Genomic DNA, 13,398 nt, shown 5'->3' on the forward strand with positions numbered 1-13,398 from the left:
GTTAGCTCGCTGTGACCAGCGTTAGCTAGCTGTGACCAGCGTTAGCTCGCTGTGACCAGCGTTAGCTCGCTGTGACCAGCGTTAGCTCGTTGTGACCAGCGTTAGCTCGTTGTGACCAGCGTTAGCTCGTTGTGACCAGTGTTAGCTCGTTGTGACCAGTGTTAGCTAGCTTTCACCAGTGTTAGCTAGCTGTGACCACTGTTAGCTAGCTGTGACCACTGTTAGCTCGTTGTGACCAGTGTTAGCTCGTTGTGACAAGTGTTAGCTAGCTGTGACCAGTGTTAGCTCGCTATGACCAGTGTTAGCTCGCTGTGACCAGTGTTAGCTCGCTGTGACCAGTGTTAGCTAGCTGTGACCAGTGTCAGCTAGCTTTCACCAGTGTTAGCTAGCTGTGACCACTGTTAGCTCGCTGTGACCAGTGTTAGCTCGCTGTGACCAGTGTTAGCTCGTTGTGACCAGTGTTAGCTAGCTGTGACCAGTGTTAGCTAGCTTTCACCAGTGTTAGCTCGCTGTGACCAGTGTTAGCTCGCTGTGACCAGTGTTAGCTCGTTGTGACCAGTGTTAGCTAGCTGTGACCAGTGTTAGCTAGCTTTCACCAGTGTTAGCTAGCTGTGACCAGTGTTAGCTAGCTTTCACCAGTGTTAGCTCGCTGTGACCAGTGTTAGCTCGCTGTGACCAGTGTTAGCTCGTTGTGACCAGTGTTAGCTAGCTGTGACCACTGTTAGCTCGCTGTGACCAGTGTTAGCTCGCTGTGACCAGTGTTAGCTCATTGTGACCAGTGTTAGCTCGTTGTGACCAGTGTTAGCTAGCTTTCACCAGTGTTAGCTAGCTTTCACCAGTGTTAGCTCGCTGTGACCAGTGTTAGCTAGCTGTGACCAGTGTTAGCTAGCTTTCACCAGTGTTAGCTCGCTGTGACCAGTGTTAGCTCGCTGTGACCAGTGTTAGCTCGTTGTGACCAGTGTTAGCTAGCTGTGACCAGTGTTAGCTAGCTTTCACCAGTGTTAGCTAGCTGTGACCAGTGTTAGCTAGCTTTCACCAGTGTTAGCTCGCTGTGACCAGTGTTAGCTCGCTGTGACCAGTGTTAGCTCGTTGTGACCAGTGTTAGCTAGCTGTGACCACTGTTAGCTCGTTGTGACCAGTGTTAGCTCGTTGTGACCAGTGTTAGCTAGCTGTGACCAGTGTTAGCTAGCTGTGACCAGTGTCAGCTAGCTTTCACCAGTGTTAGCTAGCTGTGACCACTGTTAGCTCGCTGTGACCAGTGTTAGCTCGTTGTGACCAGTGTTAGCTAGCTGTGACCAGTGTTAGCTAGCTTTCACCAGTGTTAGCTCGCTGTGACCAGTGTTAGCTCGCTGTGACCAGTGTTAGCTCGTTGTGACCAGTGTTAGCTAGCTGTGAGCAGTGTTAGCTAGCTTTCACCAGTGTTAGCTAGCTGTGACCAGTGTTAGCTAGCTTTCACCAGTGTTAGCTCGCTGTGACCAGTGTTAGCTCGCTGTGACCAGTGTTAGCTCGTTGTGACCAGTGTTAGCTAGCTGTGACCACTGTTAGCTCGCTGTGACCAGTGTTAGCTCGCTGTGACCAGTGTTAGCTCATTGTGACCAGTGTTAGCTCGTTGTGACCAGTGTTAGCTAGCTTTCACCAGTGTTAGCTAGCTGTGACCAGTGTTAGCTCGCTGTGACCAGTGTTAGCTCGCTGTGACCAGTGTTAGCTAGCTGTGACCAGTGTTAGCTCGTTGTGACCAGCGTTAGCTAGCTGTGACCAGCGTTAGCTCGTTGTGACCAGCGGTAGCTCACTGAGACCAGCGTTAGCTCGTTATGACCAGTGTTAGCTCGCTGTGACCAGTGTTAGCTCGCTGAGACCACTGTTAGCTCGCTGAGACCAGTGTTAGCTCGCTGAGACCAGTGTTAGCTCGCTGTGACCAGTGTTAGCTCGCTGTGACCAGTGTTAGCTAGCTTTCACCAGTGTTAGCTAGCTGTGACCAGTGTTAGCTCGTTGTGACCAGTGTTAGCTCGTTGTGACCAGTGTTAGCTCGTTGTGACCAGTGTTAGCTAGCTGTGACCAGTGTTAACTAGCTGTGACCAGTGTTAGCTAGCTGTGACCAGTGTTAGCTAGCTTTCACCAGTGTTAGCTAGCTGTGACCAGTGTTAGCTAGCTTTCACCAGTGTTAGCTCGCTGTGACCAGTGTTAGCTCGTTGTGACCAGTGTTAGCTAGCTGTGACCAGTGTTAGCTAGCTGTGACCAGTGTTAGCTCGCTGTGACCAGTGTTAGCTCGCTGTGACCAGTGTTAGCTCATTGTGACCAGTGTTAGCTCGTTGTGACCAGTGTTAGCTAGCTTTCACCAGTGTTAGCTAGCTGTGAACACTGTTAGCTAGCTGTGACCAGTGTTAGCTCGTTGTGACCACTGTTAGCTAGCTGTGACCAGTGTTAGCTCGTTGTGACCACTGTTAGCTAGCTGTGACCACTGTTAGCTCGCTGAGACCAGTGTTAGCTCGCTATGACCAGTGTTAGCTCGCTGTGACCAGTGTCAGCTAGCTGTGACCAGTGTCAGCTAGCTTTCACCAGTGTTAGCTAGCTGTGACCACTGTTAGCTCGCTGTGACCAGTGTTAGCTAGCTGTGACCAGTGTTAGCTAGCTTTCACCAGTGTTAGCTCGCTGTGACCAGTGTTAGCTCATTGTGACCAGTGTTAGCTCGCTGTGACCAGTGTTAGCTCGTTGTGACCAGTGTTAGCTAGCTGTGACCAGTGTTAGCTAGCTTTCACCAGTGTTAGCTCGTTGTGACCAGTGTTAGCTAGCTGTGACCAGCGTTAGCTCGCTGTGACCAGCGTTAGCTCGCTGAGACCAGCGTTAGCTCGCTGTGACCAGCGTTAGCTCGCTGTGACCAGCGTTAGCTCGCTGTGACCAGCGTTAGCTAGCTGTGACCAGCGTTAGCTCGTTGTGACCAGTGTTAGCTCACTGAGACCAGCGTTAGCTCGCTGAGACCAGCGTTAGCTCGTTGTGACCAGCGTTAGCTAGCTGTGACCACTGTTAGCTCGCTGAGACCAGTGTTAGCTCGCTATGACCAGTGTTAGCTCGCTGTGACCAGTGTTAGCTCGCTGTGACCAGTGTTAGCTCGCTTTCACCAGTGTTAGCTAGCTGTGACCACTGTTAGCTCGCTGTGACCAGTGTTAGCTCGTTGTGACCAGTGTTAGCTCGTTGTGACCAGTGTTAGCTAGCTGTGACCAGTGTTAGCTAGCTTTCACCAGTGTTAGCTAGCTGTGACCAGTGTTAGCTCGCTATGACAAGTGTTAGCTCGCTGTGACCAGTGTTAGCTAGCTGTGACCAGTGTCAGCTAGCTTTCACCAGTGTTAGCTAGCTGTGACCAGCGTTAGCTCGCTGTGACCAGCGTTAGCTAGCTGTGACCAGCGTTAGCTCGTTGTGACCAGCGTTAGCTAGCTGTGACCAGCGTTAGCTAGCTGTGACCAGCGTTAGCTCGTTGTGACCAGCGTTAGCTCGCTGAGACCAGCGTTAGCTCGTTGTGACCAGCGTTAGCTAGCTGTGACCACTGTTAGCTCGCTGAGACCAGTGTTAGCTCGCTGTGACCAGTGTTAGCTCGCTGTGACCAGTGTTAGCTCGCTGTGACCAGTGTTAGCTCGCTTTCACCAGTGTTAGCTAGCTGTGACCACTGTTAGCTCGCTGTGACCAGTGTTAGCTCGCTGTGACCAGTGTTAGCTCGTTGTGACCAGTGTTAGCTAGCTGTGACCAGTGTTAGCTAGCTTTCACCAGTGTTAGCTAGCTGTGACCACTGTTAGCTTGCTGTGACCAGTGTTAGCTCGTTGTGACCAGTGTTAGCTAGCTGTGACCACTGTTAGCTCGCTGAGACCAGTGTTAGCTCGCTATGACCAGTGTTAGCTCGCTGTGACCAGTGTTAGCTCGCTGTGACCAGTGTTAGCTAGCTGTGACCAGTGTCAGCTAGCTTTCACCAGTGTTAGCTAGCTGTGACCACTGTTAGCTCGCTGTGACCAGTGTTAGCTCGCTGTGACCAGTGTTAGCTCGCTGTGACCAGTGTTAGCTAGCTGTGACCAGTGTCAGCTAGCTTTCACCAGTGTTAGCTAGCTGTGACCACTGTTAGCTCGCTGTGACCAGTGTTAGCTCGCTGTGACCAGTGTTAGCTAGCTTTCACCAGTGTTAGCTAGCTGTGACCAGTGTTAGCTAGCTTTCACCAGTGTTAGCTCGCTGTGACCAGTGTTAGCTCGCTGTGACCAGTGTTAGCTCGTTGTGACCAGTGTTAGCTAGCTGTGACCAGTGTTAGCTAGCTTTCACCAGTGTTAGCTAGCTGTGACCAGTGTTAGCTAGCTTTCACCAGTGTTAGCTCGCTGTGACCAGTGTTAGCTCGCTGTGACCAGTGTTAGCTAGCTGTGACCAGTGTTAGCTAGCTTTCACCAGTGTTAGCTCGCTGTGACCAGTGTTAGCTCGCTGTGACCAGTGTTAGCTCGTTGTGACCAGTGTTAGCTAGCTGTGACCAGTGTTAGCTAGCTTTCACCAGTGTTAGCTCGCTGTGACCAGTGTTAGCTCGCTGTGACCAGTGTTAGCTCGTTGTGACCAGTGTTAGCTAGCTGTGACCAGTGTTAGCTAGCTTTCACCAGTGTTAGCTAGCTGTGACCACTGTTAGCTCTCTGAGACCAGTGTTAGCTCGTTGTGACCAGTGTTAGCTAGCTTGCTGTTGCTAGGAGGGATCTGTGGATCACCAGCTAAGAAACTGTGGATCTGCTCTGAGCCAGACTCTCATGTTCTCCACAGAGACCAGGACCAGCTGCACGTCTCCGTCCTGCATCAGCAGAGCGGTTCTGTTCTGGCTGGGACGCCTGGGTGAGTCGGCCATGTCTGAAGAGAGCGTGATCAACTGCACCATCAGCCATGAAGTCCACCAGTACGTCTTCTCCTGCGTCTACATCCTGGTGCTGCTGGTGAGAGGCTCTCCACCCGCCGAGCAACGCTTCAGACTGAGAGGACGGCGGAAATGCAGCTTCCTGCCTGAAGCGGTTGCTGCGGTATAGAGGAAGTGCTGCTGCAGTGACCAATCAGCAGATGGTTGCTATATCAATGCGGTCGGTTTGGAGAGTTCCTTGATATTGATTTGAAGCCTCTAGACCAGGGGAGCACAAAGCGGGTCCCTGAGGCCCGGCATCCTGCGTGTTTTAGTCTCTCCATGGTTTCACTCAGCTGCATCCAATGATGATCATTAGAGGCCTAAGAAGAACATTGACTTCCTGAAAAGGTTGTTGGTACCAGCAGGGAGGGAACTAGAACATGCAGGATGCCGGGCCTCCAGGACCCACTTTGGGCTCCACTGCTCTAGATGTTCTGTTAGATCTGTTGTTGAAGCTGCTTCTGCCTGGTTCTGGTCCAGTCTGGCTCACACCATTTAAGGACTTCTAGAAAACTATAAAGATTATTATGGGGTGTAAAACTGTTAGGCTTTTAACTTTATGTCTGAACAAAGTCTTCAGAAAATGGACCCAGATGTTCTGGAGAAGAACTGAGCCCTTCAACCGACCAGAAACCTCTGATGGCTCAAAGCTTCAGCACCACAGCAATAGACCATGAAGTTCTTCAGCTAACGTTAGCCTGCTAATACTAGCATGCTAACACCACAGTATTCTGTCCTGTTGCCCAATCGTAGCACAGCGACGTCTCGCCGACCTCTCAGCGTTAACGTCACACCAAACCATTCGCTGAGTTTTTTGTTCATGTTTTCTATATTATTGGAAGAAAACGCAGCAACCTAGCTTAGCCTCAGTGTTATGTGATACATGATTAGCTGGTGTTTGCAACTGTATTTGGGGCTCAGCCTATCAGCGCCAAGGAAAATAAAAAGTGCTGATTAGCTGAGCCCCAAAAGCAGCAATTAGGAAGACAGTAGATGTGCTGTAGTGCTAAAACTGTCTTCATGCATATTGAGGCATATTCAGTATCTGAACTATCAAAACAAGCAAAGTTCTGAAGTATTTGTAATTTCTACCTGTGATCCAAACTTAATTGATTTCCCCAAACATCAGTAGACATGGACAGATTTTAAAGAAATTAAGAAACTGTTAGCATTAGCATATCCAGGATCACAGTCAGTGAGTGACAGGAAGCTGGTACCAAACACCGGCGGTCCGATATAATCCCAACACATGAAGTCTAACATTGGTGGTTGATTGCAGGTGGGCGTTCCCTCCAACCTGTACTCCCTGTACCACGCTGCGGTCCAGCTGAGGCAGAGGAACGAGCTGGGGGTCTACCTGCTCAACCTGACCATGTCCGACCTGCTCTACCAGGCGTCTCTGCCCCTCTGGCTGCAGTACATCTTTCGGGTAACGGGTTCTGCTGAAGAGAAGACCTCTGAAGGATTGATAAAGTTTTATGACAGCCTGGTTGTTTTTGTTTGTCTTCTTTCAGAATGACGACTGGCAGCACAGAGAGTGGTTGTGTCAGCTTTGTGGTTTCCTGCTCTATGAAAACATCTACATCAGCATCGGCTTCCTGTGCTGCATCAGCGTGGACCGCTACCTGGCCGTGGTCCATCCTCTCAGGTAGATCCGCTGGAACCGTTTCACACCGGCAGCTTCAAGCCACACGGAAAACGTTTCTGCCTTCCCGTCTCCAGGTTTACCTCTTTCCGCTCTATGACTGCAGCATGGATCGCCAGCGCCACCGTCTGGCTTAAAGAGGTAGCAGTGGGTGTGGTTTTCTTTCGCCATAAGGAGGTGAGCAGAGACCAGACCAACCAGTCAGTGTGCTTCGAACATTACCCCATGATGCCGTGGGAATACTCCATCAACTACTACCGCTTCAGTGTCGGCTTCCTGTTCCCGCTGGCCATCCTGTCCGTAAGAAACCGCCGCCGTCCGCTGTGACAAACTGATCTGCTCCGATCCAGATCAATGTCTTCAGGAAGGCTCCAGGTACCGATTGACCCCGGACCAGGAGCCTCACAGCGCCGTAAGGTCGTCACAGTTGACCTCCAGCCAGGTTCATGGCTGTGCGCTAACTAGCCGTTAGCTGCGTCATCACAGCACGTCTCGATGCTCAACTCCAACTTTTTCATGAAATCTGAATTTTTCCGCATTATGGATTATTTCGATTATGGATCTAAATTAATGCGAGCAGTCAGACCTCAAAGTGAACAGCGTTACCCTAACGCGGTCTGTTAATGGCGGTAAAGATGGCCGCCGTCTCTGATGGATTGTAATGTTGCAGAGCGACACGGTCAGGAAGCTGATAAAAAACTAACAGCAACGGCCTTCGGTTCTGACCCGGTTCTGTTTGGAGTCGGATTGGACTCAGGCTGATTTCATCGCTTCATTATCATTTCAGACATTGTTTAGATTTACCGTCTGTCTTCTTCTGCTGAATTATGGCGCATGTCTCACATCAACATAGGATAAATGCGACGTTCAGACTGACGGCTGTCATTTAGTCCCATATATGGAAGTGGAACCGATTGGACTTTTATTTGCACAAAAGATCAGAATTGGGTCTTTCAGCTGAAAAGTCTGGATTTGGGTCGTAGCCAGTGCGATTGGCTCCACCACTAGAGGGCGCCAATCGCACCTCCACCCATAGACATAAAGAATAGACCGCTCATAGATCGCTCTTGTCTATTGTCGCTGACTGGCCGCCATCTTGGACAGGTCGACGGCTCTCTTGAGCGTTATATGCTTTTTTGATTAATAATAACTCACTAAATACTAATCCGATTTTCACGCGTTTTTGCTGTAGACTTAAATCAAACAGCTATCATAGCTTCATGTACAAGGACATTTATTTGAAGTCTTTTTGAACTGGATTGATACATGACTCAGCATGTAGCGGCCACTTGGAATAAACAGCCAGAGGCAGGAAGTTCCAGTTTAATCTGGACTTTTCTGGTCATAGACACCGTGAAAACTGTAGCATGAAATAAAAGGATACAGAATTGTTGGACATGCTTAACTCTTGTATAAAATTAACATATTAATGTTCACATATACAAAAAAGAATACGTTGTGTCTTTAGCTCGTCAGCATACACGGTTTCGGTTTTAAACAATAAACCAATAACGTTCTGCTGCTTCTTAAATAAACATAATAATAATAAACACAATATTCATACCTCATTCTGCTTTCAAAGGGCATTTTAATGATTTTCTTTGGTTTCCTTCTGGATCTACTGCTGACTCATCGTACTTAGTAAGAACAGGAAGTGCCGCATATCACAAAACACACGAAGAAGAAATCTACCGTTCTTCAAAATAAGGGCATAAATTAACCACTAGGTGTCACTGTTGGACCAATGAACAAGAAGGAGAATTTGACCATTTAGTATTTACACAGCATATCTGAATATTGTTAGTGGGGGAAACAGAATAGAATAGAATATTCTGATTCAATGTATGATGAGCATTTTACAAAGCACACAGCCATTCATAATTTTTTTATATAAATATACAAAATTATTTAGTAATATACATGTTTATATAAATATGCAAGCAAAATAATCAAATATATTATAGAGAAACAAAGATAATTACATAATTATTACCAAATAATATATATTAGGCGATGTATATACATATGAGGGCTGCAGAGTGGTGCAGTTGGTAGCACTGTTTCCTTGCAGCAAGAAGGTCCTGGGTTCGATTCCCGGCATGGGGTCTTTCTGCATGGAGTTTGCATGTTCTCCCTGTGCATGGTGGGTTCTCCCCGGGTTCTCCGGCTTCCTCCCACAGTCCAGAAACATGACTGTCGGGTTAATTGGTCTCTCTAAATTCTCCCTAGGTGTGAGTTGCATGGTTGTTTGTCCTGTCTGTCTCTGCGTTGCCCTGCGACAGACTGGCGACCTGTCCAGGTGACCCCGCCTCTCGGCCGGAAGCTTAGCTGGAGAGGCAGCAGCTCCTCCTGACCCCACTGGGGACAAGGTGTTAGAAAATGGATGGATATACATATCAGTGACATCAGGGGAGGCAAATGAGGCAGAGCCTCACCTGCCATAATGGAAAAATATGATAAAATATCATTATATTTTATAATGATATTTTATAATTATAAAGTATCAATGATATATAATTATTAATATGATATATAATTATTAATATATATTAATTATATATTATTAATGGCAATAATATATATTGCTTTTTTCACCTGTGGTTTGTACTATAAATTATTTATTTTTTATTTAGCTTTACCAATTTTGATTATTTTTTTTCACATTTCACAGTTTCACATTTTCCCATTCAAATGCTCGGAAGCGCAGCAGGTGAGGCAGCAGCAGCTGAGCCTCACCTGGACTGATCAACCTCTCACTAACTGCACTGGCTGCGGTTCTATGGGATCCTGCTCCTTCTGTCTGAACGTCACCAATAAAATGGTTAAAAACATTTAATGTATGAACTGATTTTCCATCATTTAGCTTATGTATATAACGTTCAGTGTTTTTGTGTGTAACGTGTTTCTGTGCTGAGCAGCGATCAGAATCCAGAGAACAGACTGGAGGTGAGGCAGGCAGTTCTCTGGCCTCATGGCAGGGGGCGCTCATGATCCAGACATTGAGACTCCACAACTGCAGAGTAAGAGACACAAACAGCGAGCTAGCCGTATTCATGTCTATGGAGCTAGCATACAGTAAATAAGTGAAGCTACATGCAACAAGTCTACGTGTAGCCTGGCCGATACAGCGAGAAAAAGGTGGTTTGAGTTGTACTTCCCCTTTGCTGTGCAGCATAGCACTAAAAAATAATATCTATATTTCCATGTTTCATTGAGTTAACGGAATAATTGTACCTGGCAGCGCGGCTATGGATGGCATGTGAAAGTTTAGTCTTTTTTCCCTTTAGTGTTGTTCGCATGCTCCAAATTTCCATATGTGAACAATAACAAGCAGGAGGTCTTATGGTGCAATAAATGTATATATTTCACACCCGAATGTATACTTTTTTTTTTTTACCCCTCCAGGGTCTTTTGTGGCTCTAGTGTCCCTTATATGACAGCAGGCTGACAGGAAACGGGGGAAGACATGCAGCAAATGTCGTCGGGTCCGGGAGTCGAACCCGCGACGGCCACGTCGAGGACTCAAGGCCTCCAAATATGGGTCGCACTAACCGCTACGCCACCATGGCACGCCCCCGAATGTATACTTTTATTGTGAAGGGGAGAAGGTAAGGTTAGAAGACACCAACGGTTTTACTTCATTCTACTTTTGGTTTCTATTGGAAGGGTAAGGCACGAGCAATAATCGTTTATCTGGATCAGTGGAGAGCTGGCCAGCGCGGTGCAAACAGGTGGAGGAAGCTGGCGCAGTAACAGATGCGTATAAAGGAAGGAAACATCTCCAGAGCCAAGTAATGCCAGCATGGTCTCCACCAGCTCGGAGGGCTCGCGATCCTCCAAGCCATTCAGAGAGAGCAAGCGATCCATGTTCCATGTCTGACAGTTGGTAGAGCCGAAGCAGATTCTCCTTGAGCGGTTGTACTTGTTAGCGCTTGGTGGGTTCCTCAGCAGACCATCAGACGGCGGGTGGAGACGGAATCCAACTCAGCAACTACATGGAAGTACTTGGTCTCCTCTGTGGTTATCCCATGGAGACAGAACTGGGCTTCCACATACTGAAACCATGGTTCTGGATCGTGCTGCCAGAACTCTGGAAGCTTGATAACGGCAGCAAAAACTGAAGCCACGGTTGGAGTAACGGCCGCCTGGCAAGAAACTGGGTCCAAACCACAGCTGGAGGAGAAGCGGCAGCAGCATCTGGTGAGTTCTGGTTAAAAAACATGTTCAGATGTTTGCAGATGTTCGGGGTCACCAGTGTGGAAGTCAGCAGAAAAAGACGAAAATAAAATTTGAGTCTTGTTTTATTCTCAATGTCTTCCAATCCAAACCAAAAGTAGAATGAAGTAAAACCGTTGGTGTCTTCTCACCTCACCTTCTCCCCTTCACAATAAAAGCATACATTTTGGTGTGAAATATATACATTGTCACAAGACTTATACAAGTACATACATATATATATATATACATATATATATATATATATATATATATAAAAAAATCCCTTCTCACCCACCGCGGGTGGTTCTTATCCTCTGAGCTCGGGTCCTCTACCAGAGGCCTGTGAGCTTGAGGGTTCTGCGCAGTATCTTGGCTGTGCCAAGGACTGCACATTTCTGGACTGAGATGTCTGATGTTGTTCCTGGGATCTGTTGTAGCCATTGGTCCAGTTTGGGGGTGACTGCCCCGAGGGCCCCGATGACCACAGGCACCACTGTGGTCTTCACCTTCCAGGCCCTCTCCAGTTCCTCCCTGAGGCCCTGGTATTTCTCTAGTTTCTCCTGCTCCTTTTTCCTGATGTTGCAGTCGCTTGGTATTGCTACATCTACCACAACGGCTTTCCTCTGTTGTTTATCCACTACGACAATGTCTGGTTGGTTCGCCATTACCATTTTGTCTGTCTGGATCTGGAAGTCCCACAGGATCTTAGCTCTGGCGTTCTCCGCCACCTTTGGGGGTGTTTCCCACTTTGATCTCGGGGTTTCCAGTCCATATTCTGCACAGATGTTTCTGTACACTATGCCTGCAACTTGGTTATGTCGTTCCATGTACGCTTTCCCTGCCAGTATCTTGCACCCTGCTGTTATGTGCTGGACTGTCTCAGGGGCCTCCTTGCACAACCTACACCTTGGGTCTTGTCTGGTGTGGTATATCTGGGCCTCTATTGCTCTGGTGTTTAGTCCGTGCGATGAACAGCTATGCCCTGCCAGTAATCATATACCCAGCCGAGGAGTTTTAGCTTCAGAGTGATTCAGCAGATTCATCCTGTGCAGTGAATCCGTTTCTCACTTCTAACATTCAGAACAAAATCGGGAGTTTTGGGAGCTATTTTACTTTTGACTGAGTGAAATGAGATGCCATAAATAATGGTCTTTTCCACCCGTGTAAACTGGTGAATGTTATAAAATATTATATTTATAACAATAACGTTGTTTTATTTCTAAGGTAGACTCTTGTGTCAGATAATCTAAGTCAGTGTTGGGGAATAATGAAAACTTTAAAAGATTTACTCTGGGTGGGCCTTCCTAGCGGGGCTGTAACACCGGCTACACCTCGGGCTCTGTGGCTAATCTTAGCTGGTGGACATAAATACAGTATAGCAATATTCTATCGACAAAATATAAACAATATCTTACTTACGTTATCCCACGAGCCATCACGTCAATAGTCCGTCGATTTTAACAAAAACATCCCACAGTGCTCAGGTATCTTCTGCTGTTAGCTTAGCGAAGTAGGAGCGACGACCGCTCCAAGATGGCCGCCGTATTTCCTCCGCTTGAGCAGCCGAAGCGGGACCGGTCTTTATTATGCCTATGGCTCCTGATGCAGGTGAGCTACCTGAGCGTTCTTCGCGCTGTTGGCCGCAGCGCGGGGACCCAACCGGACCAGAAGACCCGGATCCGGCAGCTGGTCAGCAGCACCATCCTCATCTTCCTGGTCTGCTTCTCTCCGTATCACGTCTTCCTGCTGCTGCGGACGCTGTTCGAGCGTGACTGCAGCTTCATCGCAGGTGAGTTTCCTGTGAGATCAGGTGACTTTCCTGTCGGGAACAGGTGACCCCTGCACTGTTTTCACTTCCGTTTCTCATTCTTGCAGGAATCTTTAACTACTACCACGTGTCGCTGCTGCTCACCAGCCTGAACTGCGTCGCCGACCCGGCGCTCTACTGCTTCGTCAGCGAGAGCGCCCGCCGCGGGCTGCACCGCGCCGTCGTCAGGCCCGTCGCCAGGGTCGTCTGCTGCTGCCGTCGCCGAGGCAACGCGAGCCCTGTCTGTCCAGCCGGCGACTCCCACGAGGTGGCGACGGACGGGAACGGCGGGCGGAGTGTGACGCTGCTGACCCACAGCTACACGACAGGCAGCGGAAATGCGACCTCTGACCCCTCGACTGTCCCAGACAAGTCCTGGGCAGAGGACAGCGGGGACATGGGAGGAAGGACCGGGGACAGGAAGTGCAGCTGAAACATGGAGGCCGCAGCCGGTCAGACTGCCAGGAACCCACCGTCCGGAACCAGGAACCATCCGGAACCAGGAACCATCCGGAACCAGGAACCCACCGCCCGGAACCAGGAAGCGGTCGCCTGATCTGCAGCTCCTCAAACACTTTTTCTGGCTCCATTTGTTTGAACATTTCTTCTCTTAATCATGATGATTGAAGGAAAACTTTTCAAATGTCACATCAGACCAATAAAAACAATATTTTTTAAAAACAAACGAAGGCCTCTGTAAGAGTCCGGCCTGTTGACCTTTGCCCTTTGTCTATCTTCTCTCACAATTCTGTCAAAATGCAAAGAAATATTTAAAACCTGCTTAAAGGTTGTTTTCATTCTGACAGTTTTATAATTTATTGAATA

General features: G+C 48.3%; 1 protein-coding gene across 3 annotated transcripts in view; it reads left to right on the forward strand.

Moving 5' to 3' along the window:
- Positions 1-13,287, forward strand: part of ccdc88c (coiled-coil domain containing 88C) — a 40,071-nt gene extending 26,784 nt beyond the window's left edge. Inside the window, exons 27-32 of one of the 3 annotated variants that reach the window (XM_028000941.1) lie at positions 4,774-4,940; positions 6,183-6,332; positions 6,418-6,551; positions 6,626-6,848; positions 12,375-12,555; positions 12,642-13,006. In XM_028000941.1, coding sequence (XP_027856742.1) covers positions 4,774-4,940; positions 6,183-6,332; positions 6,418-6,551; positions 6,626-6,848; positions 12,375-12,555; positions 12,642-13,006 — 1,220 coding nt within the window. Of the gene's footprint in view, positions 1-4,773; positions 4,941-6,182; positions 6,333-6,417; positions 6,552-6,625; positions 6,849-12,374; positions 12,556-12,641 lie in introns of those variants that run through there. The other 2 variants (XM_028000939.1, XM_028000943.1) reach the window with 2 other exon arrangements.
- The last annotated feature ends 111 nt before the right edge of the window (positions 13,288-13,398 follow it).

The sequence above is a fragment of the Xiphophorus couchianus genome, chromosome 19, assembly GCF_001444195.1.
Source record: "Xiphophorus couchianus chromosome 19, X_couchianus-1.0, whole genome shotgun sequence".
Classification (NCBI taxonomy): domain Eukaryota; kingdom Metazoa; phylum Chordata; class Actinopteri; order Cyprinodontiformes; family Poeciliidae; genus Xiphophorus; species Xiphophorus couchianus.